General features: G+C 37.4%; 1 protein-coding gene across 1 annotated transcript in view; it reads right to left on the reverse strand.

Moving 5' to 3' along the window:
• Nucleotides 1-16,054: 16,054 nt before the first annotated feature.
• The window catches only part of hspg2 (heparan sulfate proteoglycan 2), a 115,357-nt gene continuing 106,145 nt past the window's right edge, over nt 16,055-25,266 (reverse strand). Inside the window, exons 77-88 of the mRNA XM_059527948.1 lie at nt 25,019-25,240; nt 23,896-24,140; nt 23,628-23,799; nt 23,284-23,406; nt 21,921-21,977; nt 19,980-20,055; nt 19,698-19,776; nt 19,253-19,300; nt 18,293-18,363; nt 18,009-18,092; nt 17,824-17,927; nt 16,055-16,953 (exon numbers count right to left, since the gene is read on the reverse strand). Of these exons, the coding sequence (XP_059383931.1) occupies nt 16,781-16,953; nt 17,824-17,927; nt 18,009-18,092; nt 18,293-18,363; nt 19,253-19,300; nt 19,698-19,776; nt 19,980-20,055; nt 21,921-21,977; nt 23,284-23,406; nt 23,628-23,799; nt 23,896-24,140; nt 25,019-25,240 (1,454 nt within the window). The 3' untranslated portion in view covers nt 16,055-16,780. The remainder of the gene's footprint in view (nt 16,954-17,823; nt 17,928-18,008; nt 18,093-18,292; nt 18,364-19,252; nt 19,301-19,697; nt 19,777-19,979; nt 20,056-21,920; nt 21,978-23,283; nt 23,407-23,627; nt 23,800-23,895; nt 24,141-25,018; nt 25,241-25,266) is intronic.

Raw genomic sequence — 25,266 nt, forward strand, 5'->3', positions numbered from 1 at the left:
AATCTTGGCCAAGACTTTATATTTTGTTCCTTACTTTAGTTATTTCCTGAAAAAGAAATAGGGAAGGTGAGATTGTCAAATGTGACATTTGATCATATGTTCCACGCATTATAAAGAGAGAGTAAAGTGTTTGTAACATTTTAGAACATACATTACAAAAAAAAAAAACAGGTCAGAAGGGGGGCTATACTCATTAATTGAACCCACATGCAGTCAGTGATCGTGAAGAAAAGTAGATGGGTCGATTTTATGTCACTTAAGCAGGTGTTATTGTCCTACTTTAATTTACAATGGCTTTTGACAGATTAAATTATTTCATTAAATAGAATCAGTGTGTTCGTTATATTCCATATTTTATAATTAATTCTTACTAAACAACATGCGGGCAACCTTAAGCACACGAGCCACCATTGTCACGGGAACAACAAGAGCGGCATTATTAATTTTAAATGCATGTTATCTTATTTTAAAAGTGTTGAACACATTCACATGCTTTTGCAGTAGCAAATCTAAAAAATAATACTGCTAAAGTGATCAGCTAGTGAGTGAAATGGAAACCTGGAGTAGAGTTCAGGGCATAACTCAATGACTTGCTCATAATAAGGGCCTTTTGCACCACTTTAGTTCCAGAACTAAATGAACAGTACTAAAGTACTTGGCTGATTTTGCGTGAACTATTTCCCAGTACCATTTAAATGGACGCATTTGCACCAACAGTGATGTAAGGCAGTCGACAGTGATGTCATTTGTGTGCAACGTTCAACAACGTTAACAAAGAAGAATAACATTAACATCAGGAGGATGGAGGACGCTGTGATCGGAGCTGTGTTTTTTGTTGCATCTTGCAGGTTTCACAATAATGGACATAGAATGTCAACGTATACGTAAAGCGATTGAAAGAACGAAAAGGAGGACTAAGAATAGCCTATGACAACTGAAAGTGCTACATTTGCAACAAGTGCCTGCACTTCAGCGTCCATCCATCTATCATACATGCAAAATAAGTTGACACAATGTTTACAGTATGTTTACACAGTGTTTTAAATCATGGCGGGTGAGTCCGTTTTCAAATGCGTCTGGCCAATCAATGTCTCCTTGCGTTAGGGTTAGTACTGGTTGAGCTGATTAGACCCTGCTCAGGATTAGGAGCTAATTTGGTTCTCGAAAAAGGCAGTCTGATACTAAAATCCCCCCCAGTTCCGGAAGTGCAAAAACGCCCAAAACTGGGTAGTTCCACAATTAGTTTTGGTACTATAAAAAGGTTCCCGGGTGCGAAAAGCCCTATAGTCACTTGTCAACAACACCTACTGGTGTAAAAACACACTGGACTTTGTCTACACAACAGAAAAGAATGAAAACAAGGCTGTACCCCACCCAGGGAACTCTGATCTCATCTCTGTTATTTTAATTCCAGCATACGGACCACTTCTGAAACTCACCAAACCGCTTCAAAAACTCATTACAATTTGGTCAGATGATGCTACCTCAAAACTACAGGACTGCTTTCAATGCACATACTGGAACATATTTAAAGAGGCAGCCATTTACAATAACCACACAGACCTGCAGGAGTACACTGAAACAGTGACTGCTTATATCAAAAGTGCATTGATGATGTGACAGTCACCAAGACCATTACCACACGTGCAAACAAGAATCTGTGGATGATAGCAGAGGTTTGTGGGCTGCTAAAGACCAGAGACGAAGCATTCAGATCAGGAGATAAAGCAGCCCTCAAAACAGCAAGAGACAATCTGTCCTGTGGCATCAAAAATGCAAAATGGTCATATGCTCAAAAAAATCAACAATCACAGACAGCAGAGACACACCATTCAGACCATCACATGACTACAAGCCCCCGCCACAGGCCTGTGATAATGACACATCCCTCCCGGATGCACTCAGACACTTTTATTCATGCTTTGACATTCAGAAAACAGACCTGCACAAAAACTGCAGACACCTACCAATGACCAGGCACTCTGTCTGTCTCCAGCCGACATTAGAAAGACCCTATCTAGGATTAACCCACGCAAGGCTGCGGATCCTCAGCTCCTACCATCAGGAAGATGGTACCGGAGCATCAGAGCCTGCTCCGCCAGAGTGTTCAACAGCTTTTTGCCCCAGGCTGTGAGAGCCCCGAACTCAAATCACCCCACTTTCCTCTGAAACCTCACACAAACCCCCTACATCCTGCAGCATTGGACCACCTCACCTCCTGAAGCACGTACGAAACAACGCCAATCTATTGGCCCACATGGCCCATGACATCATAGGCAGGGTGCCCGAAGGTATAAAAGGGCACCTGCTGAATACGTCATCCACTTAGCTGTCTGAAGGATGTGTAAACAGGCAGGCTGAAGGTATGGCAAGGGGGCGCAGCATCTCATTCCCTCTTAGGCAACCATGTTTACATGTGTAACATGAGATGTTCCCCTTCTAAGGAACTCCATGATGCGCCCCCTAGGGGGCACATAGGGGAATGAAATCCAACCAATCCATGCCGAGCCACGTGTCTGTCCACCTGGTAGGAGAGCACCAAGGAAGCAACATACCTACACCAAGCCTTTCCTCGGAAAGGGGTCATGCCACTGATGCCATGGGCCCCTCAACCAACTTTGCAGAAATGAGGGAACCCGAATAAATCAAGGAGAACATCCCATCCAAGTAGGAAAACTGCTATACTCAAATAGCTATGCTATGTGATCAATACTAACCTGGATACACAAAACCACTGAAGAGGCTAACTAGAAAGCCTCTAGAAGGGCTCAAGAGATAGGCACTTAAATCCCAGGTCATTAGCTGTTGAGCTAGAACACAGCTATCCTCCGATAGCTATGTCCTAAAGGTCTTATGTAGGCTTGTAGACCAGAATAACATACACAGCAAACCTTGATAGCCTTCCTGCAGAGCTGCCCAGACCACAGAGAGGGCCATCTACTTACAACCCAAAGAGGGAAGATAGCACTGTCTAGGTAAGGCTCAAGAGACCGCTACTTAAAATCCTATGCAGGGGAGCAATCACGGAGTAAGCACATGGCTATCCTCAGATAACTAGGCATAGGAAAGGGGACCAGGAGAGGCCTCACCGCACTGCCAGTAAAACACAGCTAGCCTCAGATAGCTGTATTCAAGTAAGCCCATCCTGCCATAACAATGGCTGAAATATAACCACCCTCAGATGGTTATACTAAAGAGTTTTTTTTTTTTTTTTTTGGACGTTTCAGCACACAGAATTGCGCATATCACCAAAGCAGTGCGTTTATCCCGGGAAAGCATGTTTATTCTGAAACAGCCACAAACATCCGGGTTCTGAGGGATCCTACATGTTGATTCCCCACATATAGTTTGAGCAGTCAAATCGCAACTCGATGATCGGACCATACAGTGAGCACATAAAAATCGTGAACTTTGGCTTTACATCGCATGCGATCTACTTGTACAGTGTGGGTTGGTACCTTGCCGAAATTGCACAGAAATCGCACAGTGTATGCCCGGCTTAACTGTTCAGAGCTTGATTAGCTTGTTCAGGTGTAGTTGATTAGGGTTGAAGCAAAACTCTGCAGGGCTGTGGCTCTCCAGGACCGACGTTCACCACCCCTGCTGTAGATGAAAGGAGCTATTGGCAAATTCTCACCTGTAGTAAGTCAGTCTGGACTCTAGGAACATACTACAACCTTTTGAAAGTAAAAAAAAAAAAAACTTTTGATGATTTTTTTCTAAATATTTGTTTACTGTACATACAGTAAGGCAGCTATTGGAAAAATCTCACCTGTAGTAGGTCAGTCATGTAACTAACATACTTTATACATACAACATTTGGAACATGATAAAACCCTTTTGGTATAATTATAAGTAATGCAAGCTTTACAGTTTAACACTGTCACACTGTCTGGTCTCTGAGTCTCCACTAGTGGTCTCACTTTCCCATAGGCACCTCACCGTAGGCACTACAATTCCCACAAACCCTTGTCCCTTCATCACAGTAATTGCACTCCTGTTAATTGCACTCAGGTGTCTTCACTTGATAGTCATTACCCTGCCTATATTAACCGGTCTTTTTCTGTTTGTCTTCATGCAGTCCTTTCATTCCGTCACCCAGTTTCCTCATCTTCCGAGTTTCCTGTTCCTGTTCCAGTTCCAGGTGTTTTTTTTTTTTTTTTTTTTTACTTTGTTTAGTTTTCTTTTCACTGCGCCGGATTGCTGATGTCCTTTGCCCGGGCTTAGATGTCCATCCATCAATTATGAACATTCAGCCGCAAACATGAGGTGTGAGCGGTCGCGAGTGCGGATGGGAGAATGGCGCATGTTTTTTTTTTTTTTTTTTTGAGTAACTGGGATGGTGCCATAAGACAGTAAAAGAAATGGACACAGCGACCCCATTGGATTCAACGGAGACAGGTGAAGTCAATTAGAAGCACGCACTTCCTGGGGGTCGAGCGTTCTGCGCAGACTCAAACTGAGCTTGATGACATAGATGTCACGTGAGCAACCTGTCTGACAATTGTAAATCTTCTAATAGCTGTGCCAAGAGAAATCTGAATCACCCACCGAATCTTGCAGAGAAGGCGACCGTGAACAGGAGCAGATTTTGGTAAGTATTCTGATTGATTATCTCCCTTGACTTTATGCCTCCACATCCCCCCGATTTTACTCATAGACAGTAAAAGATTGTCTGCGAGCTTCTCCTCCTGTCCATATGGTAATTTCTCTACTGTGCGACAGAGAGTCGCAGGTTATGACGCAATCGTTAGCCTATTTTTTTTTTTACAAAAACTGCTTCTACAGGACCATAACGTAAGATACAAGGTAATGGAGCCTTTAATACATTTTCGTGTTTCTTTAGAAATAATTAATGGGCAAATGGAGTCTTTAAACACCTCAGATGTAAAGTTATTCTCTGTCAAAGTGACGCCAAAATGAATGGGAGTCAATGGAATGCTAACAGCAGGTGGGGGTCCGCTAGCCAATGGTGGTGCCCAGGGCTGCTTCAATAAAATATGAAACCCTGTCCCCCTGGATGGTGCCCCCTCTGGGAGTTGGTGCCCTACGCAGACGGCGTACTCTGCGTATAGGGAGCGGCGGTACTGTTGATAGGCTTCAGAGCTTTCTCTGGTTTCAATGTGCAAACTTCCGGTTCACGCAAACTTTAATATAATTTAAAGCGAAAAAAATAATAATAATTCTGCTGTAAAGTTGGGCATTTTAACATTGGGAGTCTATGGCATTAACTCCCTTTTGCAGCCACCCTCTAGCGGCCAGTTGACGAATTACAGTTTAAGTCACTTCTGTGTTGGCCTCACAAAAGAAAATGGGAGGTTGCCTCTTGACAAGAACTGACCCTGCGTCTCAATGTTCATATTATCAATCCTAAAAAGTTTTCAGTGACATGGTGTAACAGGTGCGACCGAGCAGTCCTTTAAAAGACACAATTGTGTGACATGATAGTAACATTGGCTGCATTCGAAAACTGCCGTATCAGGCAACGACTTTGCAGGCAGCGTTTTTGCACGAAGGCATCTCATGAAACTGATTTTTGCCAGGCTTCTGAGGCAGAGTAACGGTTTAATGATCTACACCAAAATATAGAGAGCTTTGGTGATAACTGGATAAGTGGATATTTCATTACTGCAATATTAATTTCTTGCTAGAAATGTCATAAAAAGTGGAAAATGTTGATCAAAAACACACATTTACACACAAACTGACAAATTATTATTATTACTTAGGAATGCATAGTCAATGTAAAAAACTGGATGACAAGTAATTTCTGGTGTTAATTATAGGACCTAAAAACTCATGTAATAGGCCTATCCTAGAACGCTGTCTAAGACTTGATGGCTGCTCTGTCAATTCTTTGTCATCAGTTAGGAACCTAGGGGTCTTTCCTTTTTATTTATTTTTTATTTCCATCTTAAAAATATATCTAAATTACAACCTATGCTCTCAATGTCAAATGCGGAAATGTTAACCCACGCGTTTATGACCTTAGGGTTAGATTATTGTTATGCTTTATTGGGTGGTTGTTCTGCACGCTTAGTAAACAAACTCCAACTAGTCCAAAAAACAGCAGCTAGAGTTCTTACTAGAACCAGGAAGTATGACCATATTAGCCCAGTTCTCTCAACACTGCACTGGCTCCCTATCAAACATTGTATAGATTTTAAAATATTACTTATTACTTATAGCCCTAGATGGTTTAGCACCTCAGTATTTGAACAAGCTCTTTGGAACAAGAACATTGTTCGGGAGGCAGACACACTCTTGCAGTTTAAATCTAGATTAAAGACCCATGTCTTTAACCTGGCTTACACATAACACACTAATACGCTTTTAATATCCAAATCCGTTAAGGATTTTTAGGCTGAATTAATTAGGTAAACCGGAACCGAAAACACTTCCCATAACACCCGATGTACTTGCTACATCGTTAGAAGAATGGCATCTACGCTCATATTAGTCTGTTTCTCTCTTATTCCGAGGTCACCGTAGCCACCAGATCCGGTCTGTATCCAGATCAGAGGGTCACTGCAGTCACCCGGATCCAGTACGTATCCAGACCAGATGGTGGATCAGCACCTAGAAAGGACCTCTACTGCCCTGAAAGACAGCGGAGACCAGGACAACTAGAGCCCCAGATACAGAACCCCTGTAAAGACTTTGTCTCACCAGGACAAGACCACAAGAAACAGATGATTCTTCTGCACAATCTGACTTTGCTGCAGCCTGGAATTGAACTACTGGTTTCGTCTGTTCAGAGGAGAACTGGCCCCCCAACTGAACCCGGTTTCTCCCAAGGTTCTTTTCTCCATTCTGTCACCGATGGAGTTTTGGTTCCTTGCCGCTGTCGCCTCTGGCTTGCTTAGTTGGGGTCACTTCATTTAGAGTTGAAATCGTTGACTTGATTGCAAATAAATGCACAGATACTATTTAAACTGAACTGAGCTGGATGATAACATCACTGAATTCAATGATGAACTGTCTTTAAATGTCATTTAGCATTATTGACACTGTTTTCCTAGTTTGTTCAGTTGCTTTGACACAATCTGTTTTGTTTAAAGCGCTATATAAATAAAGGTGACTTGACTTCACTATTGTTATACATTATTCTCAAATGATTGTTTCATAGGCATCATTGCATGCCTATGAGTATAGCGTGTATTAGCGTGTAGATTTCAATTTCTGCACCATCTAATCTCTAATTGTCATACTAAGAAATTCTTTTAACCCAGAAAGCAAATTATGCTCTCTTCGAACTAGTTGTCTTTAAAATAAAAATCTTTTTAATCCCAGGCTATCTGTTATCAGAAGCACATTTATAACTGTAATACAATTTCAATTCATTCACACGTATTTCATAAACATCCTTTATGGATTACAATCCGCCATCAAAATAATACATTTTTATTATTCTGGCTGGTGTGAAAAAGGCTATAAACGATCCATCACCTGCAAGATCCTCACATGCCATAGCCTACTAGCCTGGACAACTTCTTTATGTTCACAGACGTGATGTAATGACCAAGCAGCATGCTCGAATTTCCCACTGAAAACCTACCCCTACTAATCAAATTAGAAAAATTCAAGCTATCTGTTGTGAATCGGCAAAAGTAATGCGATAGTTTTATAACACTGGCTGGTTATGTACTTGCTCAATTATTTATTTCAGATCCTTGTTTACCAAAAATGTTACGGACTGCAGCTTTAAAGACCCCATTCAAAAAGAACACAGAAACAGAACATAACGCGGCTTAAATCACACCTGACAGAAAATAACAAACTTCTCAGACTTGCTACAATATGTTATCATTATCAGGGCCAAGTTTCACGCTTCTGTGTTCTTCATTGAGCATAAAACACTGCAAAATTCCAAATTCAATGCTCTCCATTGACTTTGTATTGCGGGAATATGCCTACTTGTCATTTTTGACTGAATGATGTCTAAAAGCTGCTATGTAAACAAGCTTAAAAAAAAAAGATAATTTTATAAACAAGCATTTAAGGACACAAAAGTAGAGTCATATTACTCTGAGAACTGGCGGGAAACATACTCAGTGACAGGAAACATTCATTATTTTTAACCACGTCAAAAGGATTATTTTACCAGTCTATGTGGACCTGAAAGGAGGAGATCTATTGAGAAACTAAATTTCACTGGCCTGTGTCAGTGTCCCTTTTCCCTCCATTCCTTTTCATGCATACAATAAATGCAGCAAATTAATTTTTTTTACTCATCAATAATTCCTGATCCTGCAGCTTGTGAATAAAATTAAACAATGAGTTCTTAATAGTTTCACATATAAGTGCCCTTAGCTCGTGGGAACATGAGCTTTGGAAGGGCAAGATATACATTATCGTGAAAAAACATGCAGAATATTCAATAGGAGATTCAGCAAAACAGAAACAAAATGAATCTTAAGCTGCCCACGAAGTGCCAACTTTCTGGGTTATACTACCACCATGTGGAGGTTGACAAAATAACAAATTAATTTCAAGTGTTTCAAAAGGTGTAAATGAAGGACATGCGGTTAGTAAGTAAAAACTTGTTTGTTCACAGTTTAAGGACATTTTACAGACGCTGTTGTTGAAAATGTCAGTGCAGACAATGAGAAAGTAAGATACAAGGAGGAATATATGACAAATTGCAACTGCAGCGAGAGGTTGAGTGACTGACTTTCCCTAATTCTGCCAGGCAGGGAATATCATTTTAACTCTATTAGCCTACCGAAAACAAGGATTGGGCTTAAAATATAATAATAATACTGTCATGATAACATGTCCATAACATGTCCCACTCGTCTTTAAATGAGGTTCCTAGGTGTGTGTGTCACAAACCTGAATAAATAATGGTGTAAAATATAGAAATTAAGTTTGTAAGCATGTGATATGAAAAGAAGAAAAAAAATTAACTGAATAAGTGAACATGCAGCTAACTTACAAAGTCTTCAGGATTACTAGAAATGTCCAGGTAAGAGTGTTGGAACTAAACTGCAGGACTGGTCACCCCTGACATGTTGATGTTAAATTTGCAAATGAATCTGCACAGCTGGTCAAGTAAAGCTATCAGCCAGAATGTAGAAAAGAAATACATTACATTTAGCAGGAGCAACTTACAGTGCATTCAGGCTAATATTTTTACTTAGCATGTGTTGCCTGGGCATCAAACCCACAACCATTTGCACTGCTAAAACAATGCTCTACCACTGAGCCACAGGATCAATACACATAAAATTAAGAGGAAACATTAAAACACATTGACAATACAGAACAATTGTGCTCTCTCTCTCACACACACAGACACACAGGAACACCTATCATTGTGAGGACATTCCATTCATATAAATGAATGAATGTGGGAGTATAAAAAACTGCTCTCTGTTACAGAATTTGTCAAATAACATATTCAGCTACAATGCAGAACACACCAAAATGAAAGGTGACACTATAGCACATGCACGATGAAGAACAAATGCAAAAACACACATATAACACATGGCATAACTACACAAAATACTAATTGTTTATTGTTATAATAATGATTTTACATTACATTTACATTTACAGACGCTTTTATCCAAAGCGAAGCAATCAAAAACAACAAAAAGAGCAAGTTAGGTTAACACAGTACACCTAGCATGGGATTTAAAAAAAAGAAAAAAACAGAATAAAAAAAGAATAGAGCAAGCTAGTGTTAGAGATCTTTTCACACACACACACACACACACACACACACACACACACACACAAACACACACACACATACAATTGCAAAATAAATGAAAAGAAAATAGAATACAAAAAGATTAGAAAGGTAGTTCGATTTTTTAAAGAATAGAATTAGAATAGTGAATATTAAAGTTAGAGGGTCAAATAATGATAATGAAATTAATTTATATTGTATAAAGGAAAAAAAAGGCTATTGAGTTATCCTCTGCAGCCATCTAGTGGCTGTAGTTCAAATTACATGTTATTTTTACATTTAAAAGGGTATATTTTCCGGTAGAGGGCAGCAATCTTCCACTTACTGCACTGACTGCCCTATGGAGTGTAGCTCCAACTAGTTCCAAAAACACCTGCCTGGTGTTCCTGTACAACCTAATAAGCTGGTTCAAGTGTGTTTAATTACAGTCGGGGCTAAACTCTGCAGGAGAATGGGAATACTTCAGGAACTGCATTTGACACCCTTGCTCCAAGAGTCAAGAACTCAAATGTTTATGCCAGATAAAAGAGACATCAAAAGCATGTAGTGCTGGGACTTTTCCAGGACCAGGATTGGGAACCACTGCACTACACACATGGCAAATACATTTAAATTACCACAAATCCCTCAAAACTGTACAACTCTACAGTAACATTAATAAAGAAAGTGATATGATATATGAATACAATCTTTATGCATACATTCCAATAATAAATCTTCTCCGTTTTCAGAAATATTGTTGCACTTAATTGTAAGTTGTAAATTGTTTTCAGTTTGCCTATAGTCACAATATTTTCAATGAATTAATTGGATCTTAACCTCATCAACTCTGGGGACCCACCAGTGGGTCCAATATTGCATATGCCTAATTCTCAAAAAATCAAAATAACAGCTGAAGTGGTTAATTGTACTTCTACAGCAAGCCAATATAGATGAAGTAGTCTGCACTTCAAGTTTGTTGATATGCAGGAATCGTCACATCGTTCACTCCAATGTTTTTACCAAGCTTTTCACCACACAATGAACTAGGAAAGGTAATGCAAGCATATGTTTATTTTATTTTATTCCATTTAATCTAACATGGCTATCTAAGCTCACGCTGAAAGCTTAGTATCACAAAAGCGTAATATTTGTCGTCAGTCATGTTTGCAGTCTCACTTCTGAGGCCCGAGATAATGTGGCTCCTGCACAAACATGTGTAGCAGACCTTTTAGACCTCACAGATCCTTCCACCCTGTTGATCATTCACACATTCAATGTCCTGTAGTGCATCAGATCTGCAGAATTAGAGCAGATGGCTATTAATCATTACAAAATTACATAATAAAATCCATCTGTCTGTCACGAGCTCTCTCTCTCTTTATATATAATAAATTAATAAATATGGTTTGATCTTACACTTGAAGATCAACACTTTAAGACTTTTCAGTCTGCAGTTCAGCGGTCCCATTAATGCTTGCAAGCTCAAAGGCGACAAGCTGAGGGCAGATCTGAAGTAGGTATGACAGTGTCTCATGTCATTCAGTCCACTGGGATTAATTTGGTCAATCCTGGGTGTCCAACAATCTAATAGAGGAAAAAATGTCAAAATATCAGATCACAGTGTCTATAATAGAAAACAATCCAGTTAATAAAAAGACACCTCCATCAGGGTTGTCAAAATCGAACCACCTGGTACACTCTGATGAATACATTACAGAAAGAACTGATACACCAAAAAATGTATATGTATAAATAATAGTAGATGGAAGATGGAATTAAGATACATACTGCGACGACAAAACCTCACTGGACATGTGAAGCGGACCTTGTAGTCCTGACACCTTCTAATCTGTTGTGCATTCACACAAGCAGAGCCCTGTGTTGGATCATAACTGCACAAACATAACACTTGCTAAGATTATTTACAAAATCTGTTCATAAAGATTTTTAGAGAGGTCTGATTGCACAGTGTAAAATGATATAACCGGTAGACTTTCTTTAGAATATTAGCAGAGTATACGTCACTGTTAGTCGTACACTAGAAAATTGTTTTCAGTCGGCAGTACAGTGGTTCCAACAGTTGCGACTTCAATGGCGATGGGCTTGGTGCATGTCTGTAGTGGATATCTTACCAAGATTAATGGCAGCATCTCAATGTCTCCTAGTCTGCTTGGGTCATCTCGGTCAAACCAGCGTGTCCTACATCCTAACAGAAGACCACCAGCTGAGTAAACATCATAAACTCATACAAGACCAACAAAAGGTCACATTGATTTCCATTGTAGAAAACCCCCCACTTATTTTTATATACTTTTATATACATGCACCCACAACTTTATTTAATTGAAGGTGAACAAGAAGTTTAGATAACTTAATGATATTCTTCAGTAACTCAAGTGCAAGTATTTCAGTCAGATTTTCATAATCAGATGCAGTTTTGTTTGTAAGTGTCACTCACTTGAACACCATTCCTCTGGGCAGGTGAAGCGCACCTTATAATCAGCACATTTCCTTCTTACTTGGTTTGCATTTACACAAGCAAATCCACTTGTCGATTATATCTTTCGAAAAACAGACAAAATCACCTTTACATAAACTGTAAAACTTTAGGATTCTTTGTTTCTTGGATCAAAATATTAGCAGAAAAACATGTGTAAAAAACCTCACACTTGAAAGATGTTTCCTGTTTGAGATGCTGGTTGGCAGGAGACAGTCTGAGCCTCTATTGAGACTGGATTTGGACATATTTCTCCAGGGTATTTATTGAGAAGGTCAGCCAACAGCTCGTAGTCTCCATTTCCATTTGGTTCATCACGGTCAAACCACTTGGTTATACAACCTGATAAATACAGTACAAACAGAAATCATTTTTGGGATTTAAAAAAAAAATAATAATAAAGAGATACCAATTAGTCTTTAGGATGTCAATTTGCTGATAGGGCAAGATTTAAAGTCATATGCACAAGTAATTTGTCCAACTGAAATAAATTTAAATAAGAAGCGAATACACAAAAGAGCATACGCAGCACGGTGATAAGGAGTGACACAGAGGAGATTGTTGACAATGGAATTATTGAATAAAGTCATTATTTTTGTTTTCTTCACTTACAAAAAGTGTTCCCGTCGCTTCATATAACCCAGAACTGCACGTCTGATGGCAGATGGAGCAATCTAATGAATATAATTTCATCCAAAATATCTTAAATTGTGTTCCGAAGACAAACAGAGCTTTTACATGTTTGAAACGACATGGGGGTAAGTGATTAATGACAAAATTTTCATTTTGGGGGTGGAGTAGCCCTTTATGACTTGGCTTACCTGTCATGACTCGAGACTACCACACGGTGGTATAATGCAACACTATTGGGGCAAAGACCATAGCAACTTGATTAAGATTTGAAGCTTCAAGTTCAGGACTTGAAACTTGTCTGGAGACCAGTATTGCCAATTTAGCTACTTTGTAGCTAGATTTAGAGACTTCCCCGCCCCTTTTGAGACCAACAAGCACACTTTCTCATTCATTAAAATCCCCACTAACAACAGGTAGCATTATTGTTTTCTTTTACATTTTTACAAAACAAGAATGACTGCTCGTTACAGTTTAGAATTCATTGCAGTATATGTTACATAGTTAAATTACAATACAAATGTATTCTTAAATTGTCCCATTTTATATAGATGACGCCAGTATACTTTCAAATCACATTCCTGTTTGGTTAATCATTTGTTTAAATTCTTTATTCAATATTTTGTGTATTTCAAAAATCTATTGTCATTTTTAAAATCCTCTTAAAATCTTTAAAATCTTAAAAAAAAAAAAAGAGTTGATACAGTATGACTTGCCTCTTTTGCACTGCAGTGCATCTTTACAATTCCTCACAATCTTAAAGGTTTCTCAAAACACGACTGCAGAAACAGCACAACATTTAGCTTTTCATCAGGTTCAAATTTACATTTTGTTTTGTTTCAAAAAGCATATTAATTGCTGTGAAATTCCATATGCAGCTCATAAACAGATGAACATGAATATGCATATTAAACACTCTTTCAATAACTAATAACAAAATGCAACTACATAACACAGCAGCTGTTCTTACAATTAAGATATTAATTATCAATATTACATTGTTAGCAATTATGCTTTTTGAAAGCACAGGATTGTGCTGTCATACTAAAACAGAAACAAGTCTGAGTAAATCATGGAAAACTGCTTTGCCAGTTTTAGTGTTGCAGATTTATCATGATTTTTTAATCTTTTTTTCAAACCTGACATTTAATTTCACCATTAGCATTGTTGTATGGAAAAGCCCAATCAGCAGGTTTGTTGATGTTCAGACCAACAGAACAACTGCAAGTGATGGTGGTAACACAATTTTCTATTCCTGAATGAACAAATCATCTGGAGTGAATGATCTGAAGCATCACTCACAGAGTTACTCATTTCGTTCTTAAATGTACTTAAACTCTTCGATTTGAGTGAATGTTCAGTGAATCACTCATAAAGGCTGTCAACTGCAACAATCAGGAACCCATGTTCAGGGAGGGGAAAAAACCCAGACAGGCTGAGCAGATATGCTTCACATAAACGAGCAGAAGACACAGGACAGCTGGATCAATGCTCCCGTCTCTGACCTAGTTACCATTGAGGAGTCAGTCGAGGATATGAATGGTTTCATGTATCTTGGTAGTGTCATTGGCTCTCATAACTGAACCAAGAGGAGCTTTTAGCAGACTCAGAACCATCTGGAAGTCTAAACAGCCAAGCCAGATATTTAAAACTGGTAAATAAAACTAAGTACGTTTTAAATGAGTTTGTTTCTATATCAAAACAGAATTCAACATAACACCGGAACCAATTTGATGCTTCAACATAATATTTAACGTTTATAGCCGAGTTAGAAGGATTTGTGTGGTGTGTTTCATTTAATGTATTTACAAACAGGGTTGCAAAAAGGAGGAAAGTTTCCAGAGACATTCCAGAAACTTTCCAGGATTTTTTTTTTGTGGAAATTTTCCACCCCTATGCAACCTTAAATAAATAAAAAATCAGTTAAGAACAGCAAGAACAATGAGCCTCAATAAATTCCCTTTTTTCCCAGCCTTCCAAACACTGAACTCACACGTCATGTAGCTTGTGGGAAATTATTGTACACTATTAAGACAGAAATGGATTCCTTGGCAATCTTTGATCTCAGTATCAAAATTCAAACACAAATGCACAGATCGAGTGGTGCAGTAAGTGTATGAAACATTACAAACCATCAAGAAAACCCACAAGCATGTGTGATCATGCTTTAAAGCCATTTCAGGCTCAGAAATCAGTGATGACACAAGACAGAATCAAACAATAATAATAAAAGTAAAGCAACTTTAATTAAGCAGTAATGCTCCTTTTTTAAAAGAAAATTAACAGACAAGCCTCAGTCATATAAAACAGTGAAAAAGACACAAGGGGGCCAAAGTGACCTTTGACCCCTGTCTGACCCATGTGGGCGAGCATGTTCATTAGAGCTCCAAGTCACAGCACTAATAAAAGAAGGGTTTCACTAGGCAGTATTTTCACTGTAGACCTTCTATTCTTTCTCTTCTCACATTCATTTCTCTATGCAATGAGAACAAGCAGAAAGAATCTCTTCCTGTACATTCTGACTGAGATAATGAACCTGCATGGTTTGCTGTAGATGTCTCAAGATCTCCATTAACCCTCCGGAGGACCTTGAAGATGAAACACATTTCCTCTTTTGTTCAATGTACTCTGTAAGACTCCTAAAGAATATGAATGTAATGGAAAGACACCCCAATACAAATCAATCATGCAAAATAATATGTCAGCGTGGTTTTTAACAGCAAAACATTGAGAAATAGATAAGACTGTAAAAATAAAAAGACTTTCGAAACATTTAAAACTGCTGCAGTGTGATTTTCTGTAACATTTGTCATCCACTATGAGGATTTGAATCATTCTAATTCTATTATCAAACAAAAACACAACAGAATGTCAAAATATTTCACTATTTAAAGATAACACATCCACTTTTAATCTAAAATGAACTTCAGTCTCAATACTTTGGCTTGAGTGACTGTAATCAGTAAACAGTGTTTTATTTTATTGTAAAGCTGCGGATTTATTTCTTACAACCCATTCGGAGAAGCAAAAATGACAAGAAACTGGAACTATGAATATGTGCTTGTTTTGTTGCCTTTGTCATGTCTGAATTTAGCACCATATGTTTTTTTATATTACCAGACACAGCAATGTTTCCAAGCATGGAAGGCATGTCATTTCAAATATATGTAGTTGACACCATATATATATATATATATATATATATATATATATATATATATATATATATATATATATATATATATATATATATATGATCTTCCAACTCTTTTTTTCTTAGCAACATTCTTCACCTGAGATGCTTCTTGATGTCTTCTGTGCTGTGACCCCACAGAGAGCCGTTCCTTATGGTATCTAATCATGCTCGCCCCCACCGGCCCTCAAACAGAATAAAAGAAGGCAGCGGAGTCTTCAAGTATTAACACAGCTCGGGCACTAAACCTCAGACACGCATTATTAGAGCCTAGAATCACTGCTAGGAAAACAAATGAGCAGGTTATTGTTAGCTTGCATTTCCCCCCACAAATATAATATATATAGATTAATATGCTTATAAATAAAAATTCAGTGCTGTAAAAACCTCTCCGATTTCAAAGGATCTGACCCACCGCAGAAGGCTCATCATGTTTATTTTTAAACCTTTTTTGTCATCTTTTTCTCATGGCTAAAAAGCTACTGTTCGGAGTATGTAAACTGAGCTTCTGTGTTAATAAGTCCTTCATTGAGCATAAAACACTGAATAGATGAAAACTTGTTAATAGCATCAATTTTTCTTTCTCGTTTTTTGGTTTAACGCAGCACAGAGCGAAGAATCCTTTCGTGTGTGATTTTTGGGTTGCGGTGAAGCACCAAGAAACACGTATCAGTGTGTGTCTCTTAAAGTGTGACTGTAGTTTGTCCTGTAAGCATCTCAGTGTGAATGTGAATGAGGGGTCTTTTCTGTAGTCTCTGCTAGTGTTTTAGGACTGCGTCTATGTTAAGCAGCGCTCCACGTTGATGCCCTCCTCTGCGTGGACCTGCAGGTCGATAGGTCGCGCTGGCTGTTCTCCGGGTCGAGCGTTCATCAGAGAGAGATTCTTCACGCAGCCTGTGATACCTGATGAGTACTTCCCACCAGTCAATGCTTTCATGTCTGGAGCTCCACCTACAGTCCAAAATACCAACTATATTATGATTTTCTTTTACAAGAAAAAGCCATTTCTGTGTGTCATCTGTAAGGGGGTTTCCAAACTTAGGGCAGATGGTTTTGTGAATAAATCAGGTATGAAAAACTGTACAAAGTTTGGTTACTCTATGTTTAGCAGATGTATTATACATTTAAAAACCTGAACCCTTAAATGTAATTTTTGATTTTTTTCATGTTAGGATACGTTTAAGAAAAACATGTGAATGAAAATTATTTTTGCCTTTACTTTAGAGTTTCACATTCATCAATGCCCTCTAAAGAGAGAATATTTGAAAATATAGTTTTATAATAATTTTTTATGCACCAAGCTGGACAAGAACAAAATACTGAACTACTGTTTAAATGTTTGGGGTCGTTAAGATTTTGAAATGTTTTTGAAAGAAATCTCTTATGTTCACAGGTCTTCAGTGTCACATGATCCTTCAGCAATCATTCCAATATTCTGATTTGGTGCTTAACTAATATTTCTTATTGGTATCAATGTTCAAAACAATCATGCTGCTTAATATTTTTGTAGAAATTAATACATTTTTTTCAGGATTCTTTGATAAATAGAAAGGACAAAACATGATCTTAAATGTCTTTCACTTTTGATAAATGTAATGCATTCTTGCTGAATAAAAGTAATAATCTCTTTCAAAAAAGAAAAATCTTACTGACCCAAACAGTAGTGTTTTATTTAGAATTATTATTTATTTATATAATTTATTTAAAAAACCCTTTTTTCAGAACAACTGTACATAGTCTACATAACTTCATGAATGTTAAGAGTGAAACAACTATCTGATCAATAAAAGTAAATGAATACCACTGTAATGTTATACGCACCCAGGTATATGTTGCCTTTGGTGTTCACCATGATGCTTTTGCCTTGCGATTGTCCATGCTGGACAGATCCTCCATCGATCTGGAGGTAGCCCTGCTTACCCGTTCTGTTCAACACACAGAAAAGCTCACTCTATTATCTTTCTGTCATGCTTTCTATTACAGTTTGGAGAGGTGAGGAGCATTACCGGACTGCAGTGATCATGTGCCACTGTCCATCATTGACAGGCTCTCTGGAGAGAATCTGAGCTTCTCCACTGCCCAGCTGGTAACTATCAGAGAAACAAGAGCACATTATGACTGGCTACAAAGGACTGATCTAGATCGGTAAGAAACTGAAACATACTGGCTGCAGCATAGAACCATAGTAACAAAAGTCATGAGATCTATCTAATGTGTATTTCAAACATTAGGTTCTTACACTGCCATCACATTAGACTCTTAAGCTATGAAAATGTGCTCAATTACTCACCTAAACAGAAGATGTCCATTTTGTAAACCAAGACTTATGAAGTCCTTGCCCTTTCCTTGACCTCCCAGCTCCTGGAAAGCATTTTGAGTGAAATATTAAAGTCAGTCTCTCTGAGTCATCGGGAGGGAATATGAATATGGCTTCAACCACAGGCTTCTGGAGCCAAACATTTAAACAATAGTGTATTTTGATGAAGATATCTCAACGAATTACATTTCTCTTCTGTAAAATATTTGTTAATACATGAACAAAAGGCACACTTTAAACAGTCCAGAAAAAAAAACCTGTAAGAGAGTACCCCAATAGTTGGGTTTTAAACTCATCAAATGCATGACAATCTGCTGAATTTCACTCCATTGCAGGAGAAGTTTTCAGAAGCTATATGTTAATCAAAACTTGTTTTTTATATTAAAAAAAACACCTTCAGAAATTGATGACTGTACAACAAAACTAAACAAAAAGACACATGTATGTTGATTGAACAGGTGTGAAGGCAGGTGGTAAATATGCAATCATAAGGCTAATTATTATGTAATAAATCAGTGGTTTCCAACCCTGTTCCTGGAGCCTGTGACACTGCACATTTAAGCATGAAACAGAATTTTGCTTGGAGTTTGCTCCAGGAACAGAGTTGGGAACCACTGTCATAAAGAAAGAGCAATCTTTTAAATCACACTAACACATGCAAACAATAAACGCAGTGAAATTTCATTTGTTTACTCGCATTTCATGTATAACTGTGTATAACTTGAGGACCTGTGCCAGCAGTTAGTGTACTGTAAGTGATGTAGAGAAAAAGGATTCGCTAAATCAAAGGTATACATAAGTGCTGTTTTCTAAATGTTTATCTGGGCAAGTGTTGTAAAGTTCATAGCTCCTGTGTATATATTCAGAGATAATGACACGTCCATGCTAAAACAGACATATTTGTATGTCTGACTGCTTGTGAAGATGGAATACCTTTATACTAGCATGCTTCTTACGGAGGCTTAGAGCGCCTGCAGGCTCCTGAGGAGGATGAAGGTGAGTTAGCCAGGCAAACATGCAATGCAGCCATTAAAATGTGCTTTAGAAGTGAGGGACAAAAGCATATTCCAAAACAGCTCCAAGCAAACTCATTTTACTCAGTTTAGTGAAATGAGGCCAAATATGAAATGTAAAACACTTTGTACATACAGTATCAGACTGTGAGAGTATGCAGGGTCCAAAATTAACAATAAATAAATGGTTCCTTAAATTGCAACTATTTTAAGGTACATATATATACACACACATACATATACCAAATAATTATTATAGTTTATGAAAATTAAATTATTTTAAGTTAACAGTAAATGTTATTAATTTTGAAACCTTAGTGTATGTGTTCTGAGATCCAGTAGAGGGCTCATGTGTGCAAACATACCACTCCCTGCCACAAGACAAGGCCGTCTTTAGAGACAGTGTTGATCTCGAACTCAATGGTCTCTGGAGAGTCAGGAGCACTGAAACAAATCAAACCATCAACAGTCACAAAAAAAAAAAAAAAAACTAAAAACCTAAACCAAGTTTTTTGTTTGCTTTTACAAGCTGAGAGACCCCCCAAACGGATTTTCTGTGGTCAAAACAGCTCAAATTGTACAATTACATCAGTTAAAAAAACACCAAACACAGTTCATCAACTGTTTCACATATGAAGGGCCCTCACCTCCGTGGGAACATGGGCTTTGGAAGGGCCAAATATCCATTATCATGGAAATATGCAGAATATTCAATAGGAGAGTCTGGAAAAGAGAAACCAAAAAAATTAATCCCAGATGCCAACTCTGTGTTTTACTAGCACCATGTGGATCTTCATCAGATAACAGAATGAGCAGTCAATGAACAATGACCCCCGGACTACATTAAATCACATGTAATCTGATGAATTACTATTTATTTTATAAGTTATACAAACGGGACTCTAAATAGCAGACTTCACTGTGAAAAACATACAGTACAATCATCAAGGGAAACTCAGAAAAAGTCCAACATACATTTAAAGCAACACTATGTACATTTTGGCGCTCTAGCGGTTAATAAACAGAACTGCACGCATCCCGCGGAAGAACACTCTAACCGGAGCTACTTCTCCAAGTTTATGACTATGGCGATTCACGTAGGTATGTGTTACTCCGCAGCGGTGACGACACGAACAGAGACTACAATAGTCCAAAAATAACCACTTTTTATAAATGTACCGTAGTGATTTGGGATAAGACAAAAAGGCGGTTTGGTAGATGAATTTATGATGTACTCGCTCATTATATAGCCTACATTTGGCAAATTTCGAACACAGAAAACGTTAAATAGTGTTGCTTTAATTTATCTTCATGAGATAAATGAAAACGAATGCAAATACACACTGCTGTCAATGTAACAGTCACAACTCGGAACAACAATATGCATTCCTCACAAAGCATTCCCTTGAACCGTGTAATAACCCGAGAACGAGATGACAAATTGAAACTGCAGCGAGCGGTGGACTAGACAAGATGCCTCAAGAGATGCTAAAGGGGAATTCTATGTGTGTTGTTGGCCTTAAGAAATTGCCATAGCTTTGCAACTGTCATCATTTTAATATTACCCACAAAAACTACCATAAACTTTAAGCGTGAAGACACAGAATTCCCCTCAACGTTACATTTAAAACTTCACAGAGGACGAAGTAACCAAGTGAGTGCAGAGTGCAGACTGAGACCATTCATTTTGAAAGCACAATATTTCAGGGATCTATTTACAAGACAACAGTATCACTAAGCTGTTGGACTTTTTTTTTTGTTTAAGAAAACTTTCAGGGACATCAAGCACTTCTTAGATATTAATTACAGCATTAAATATATTAATATACATACACTACTTTTCAATGGCTTGGGAAGATATGACGTTTTTTTTCTTTTAATAAGGCTGCATTTATTTGATCAAAAAATACAGTTAAAACAAATATTATGAAATATTATTACAAGTTACAATAATGTTGTTAATGCATAAAAAAAAGCGAAGACTTTTCAAAATGCTCAAGACTTTTGAATGGCAGTTTAAATATGCTAGAAAAATAATTGTCTTAATATTTAATATTTGTATTAAAATATCAGAACATCCTTAAAACTAATTTACATAACTGCATAATGTAGATATTAAGCAAATATGTTGTCAAATAATTTATAGTTCTACTGACAAATAGTTAAGGACAAACCCCACTACATTTAAACATTTATGCTCAAAACATGAAAAATAAATGATCAGAAAGTCTTTTTTTTTTTTTTTTTACTTCTTACAACTTTTGTGTTATTTTTATCTGGATATATTTATCAATATGATATAAATAAGATTTATAAATAAGACAAATTTTTTGGGAAAAAATGCATTTTAAAAACAATTTTCTTCATCAGCATTGTTGATCAGAAATGTGCTTGATATTGACTCTGATGTTGGTAATAAGAGCTCTGTAAACAGACCCCTAAAATTATTCACTTTCTGGCTTCCTTTTGTCCCCTCATTGAGGCCGTTTGTTGTGGTTGTTTTATTTGTGCTGTTAGATGGGCCCCGAGGAGGACACTCTCCCCTTGTTAGTGACGAGCGTGTCAGGCAGACTGTAGTCATACTGTACCATTTCCCCCACTACCCTCCAAATTCCACAGCGCCTCGGTGAACCTGGACTCCTGCCCTGTGTGTGTGGGATAGCCATGAGATTGCAGGGGTGAGATTCATTCACATGTGTCCAACACGCTACTGCTGGATGACGTTAGGCAGCCAGACTGGTGTCACCACAGTATGTTATGAAGAACCGACAATTATTTCCCTATGGTGCTTGATGATGAATCACTTACAGCTGTGGTTCAGTTTAATGCTATGAAACTACTGACAAATGCCTTTATTCCCACAGTGAATGTGAATTCTGTAAAATGACAAACGAGGCAAACTGTGCCGAAAGAGACCAATATATTATCAGTATGAATAATAAAGCAATTTAAATTCACATTGCACACATCTTGGCATTAGTTAGCTGTATGCTTATCGCCATAGATGTTAAATGACTTTTTAAGTAATGTAAACAAATGTATAGGACTATTAAAAACTAATTTTGTCAATTGAAAAAAACCTAAGATAAAATATAAATATTGGATGAAATAAATAAATGAATATATGCTTAAATACTCGAGTGAAATTAAATAAGTTGAAGTAAAAAAAAAAGACAAAAACTAAAATAGAAATAAAGCTAAAAAGAAACAAAAAACTCATAAATCAACAAAAGGACATAACTTCTAAAACAAACTAATATTAAAACTCAAAATCAAACGAAATTAAAATGTATAAATCATATATTAGTAAATATAATTTGCAAAAATAGCTCTAGTACTAGAGATTAAATTAAATTAAATTAAATTAAATTAACGCATTTAGCAGACGCTTTTATCCAAAGTGACTTACAGTGCATTCAGGCTAACAGTTTTTACCTAACGTGTTCCCTGGGAATCAAACCCACAACCTTGCGCTGCGAACACAATCCTCTACCACTTGAGCCACAGGAACACTTAGATTTAGATACAAATCTAAAAATCTAACACTTAGATTAGGCTAGTTTAAAACTTGTCTATTTTCCAAACTAATATTTAAACTTCATATTTATGCTCAAAGTTATTAGGATCTAATTGTATTTGTTTGATGAAGGTTTTTTTTTTTCAATAAAAGTGAAAATGTACATTAGCTTCTATTCTGCCCAAGACTAAATCATGTGTCTTTCAAAAGTAAACCTACATTGAGAAATGTTATAACTAGCACAATTCTCTACTTGTAATATGTCCTTAAAGATAAAGTGGACTTTGGGTGGAAAGAGCTGACAGTAATGTGCAATATAGAAACACATAACAATAAATGTACAATATATGTAGGTGCATCAATGCAGTCACAAATCACATACAAGAAGATTTCTGCAAAACAATGTGTTAAACATCTAGCAGCTGTGAGCTGACCTTTCTCACAGTGCCGGCCTGTGTAGCCGGCGGGACACACACAGTGGCTATTCACACAGCTGCCACCGTTCTGACACTGAGAGGAGTCTCGACAGCTCGACCTCACTATTTCACAACGGTCACCTGAGAAACAACAAGCAAGAAATGGAAAATATGGAATAAATTTGGATTAAACAACAATTATGAGAAATCAAATTTATGGAAGAAGATTTTAAAAGACTTCCCTTTGACCTTAAAAATAGGGATGGATGAACCCATTTCTTTCCAGTATCAAGTACCATCATAGTCAATATCAATACCAACATTAAATACAAACACAAATACAAGTTGGTTAAGTGACTTACCGTCGTATCCTTCAGTGCAGAGGCACTGGTACTCGTACTCAGCACTGGCCATACAGGTGCCTCCGTGCAGACAAGGCCTGCGGTCACATGGGCTGCCATCTGTACACTGGCTGATGGCTCTGCTTTCAGTGAAGCTGTATGATATATCCAGCTTCTTTCCATTGATGAAGACCTGTAAATAAAAAACAAAGCCAATATGAAAATGTTTAATATCAAAACATGACTGTGGGCTGTAATGAACAACACTTAGTGTGAAGGCCATTCTCACCTCTCCTATGCATCCATCAAACAGCATGCTAACATTGGCAGGTTTGGGCAAGATGTCCATGCTGGGCACTCCTCCCAGATACATGGGTGTGTGGATATTAAGGCCCTGGGCCTTGCCTGGAGACGATCTTGTGATTTCTCGTGCGTGGTCCACCTTCAAGGAGCCGTCCTTATTGAGGCGCTCCGCCACCACGCGATGCCACTGATCCAGAGACACGGGCTCCTGACTACGCAGAACTGCCTGACCTGAGAACATGGGGAAAAAGCTTATTTAGCTTGGACAGAACAAGCCACTATACACCGGTTCCGGGTTTCACTATCTGTAAGGTTACATTGTACTCAGGCATGGAGGTACTTTCTTTTCATTTTGGTGTCAAATTTTTTTTTTTTTTTTTTGAAAGGTCAACACCTTTTAGGTGGAAAGGGGGCACAACATTAGATCACAAGTCTTTTTTTTAAATATTGTACTGTACATCTACAGGATTAATAAAAATAAAACAATAATTTACTTTTACTTTTATATTAACATATGATATATTTATATTATGATATATGATATATTTTATATATCTTCATCTACAGTATGTGTGCGAAATTCATTACATCGAATGAATAGAAAAATCAACAATTTCATATTAATACAATATTTACTTTTAATTTAATTTAGACCTCTTGAGGGTGATGATCATTATTTTCCGAAGGTTAAGCCCTTCCTTTCTGTGATATTATTGTAAATGAAAATTAGAACTAAAATTTGAATAATAAATAATAAACATTTGCATTACCCGAAATCAACTAAAAATCAAGTATAATAAAATTAAATTGTTTAATAAACATTGAACATAAAAAACAAACAAACAAAATAAACAGGAAAAAAAAACTATTTAGACATTTAAAAATAAAAAATAACAAATAATAATCATAAACATGACAGAAACACAACAAAACTTTAACTAAAACTAAAATTTAAAAAAAGAAAATGACAAAAACTATATTATTATGTCAACAACAGTGAAATAACACTGGTTTCTTTCAATGACCATGATGCACATGCACAATTTTTTTTTTATAAATCAATACAAAAATGAGCAAAGAACACATGATTTGATAATCAGATCACTCACCTGTTCCAAGTTCATATCGGAACTCGACATGTCCGTCCACCATGGACAACGTCACAAAGTCCTCCACTTTCATCTTTTTGCCTCCGCTGAAGAACATCAGCCCTTCTGAATCCATGGGCTTGAACTCCATCTCAATCCGGAGGTCGTTATGAATATTTGTAAGAGGAGGATACGCAATATAAGACTCATCTCGGTCAAACAATGGAGTAGTTACCAGAGTACCTGGGATTGTCATTAAGAGGGATAGT

This window comes from Carassius carassius, chromosome 37 (assembly GCF_963082965.1).
Source record: "Carassius carassius chromosome 37, fCarCar2.1, whole genome shotgun sequence".
In the NCBI taxonomy this organism is placed as follows: Eukaryota; Metazoa; Chordata; class Actinopteri; order Cypriniformes; family Cyprinidae; genus Carassius; species Carassius carassius.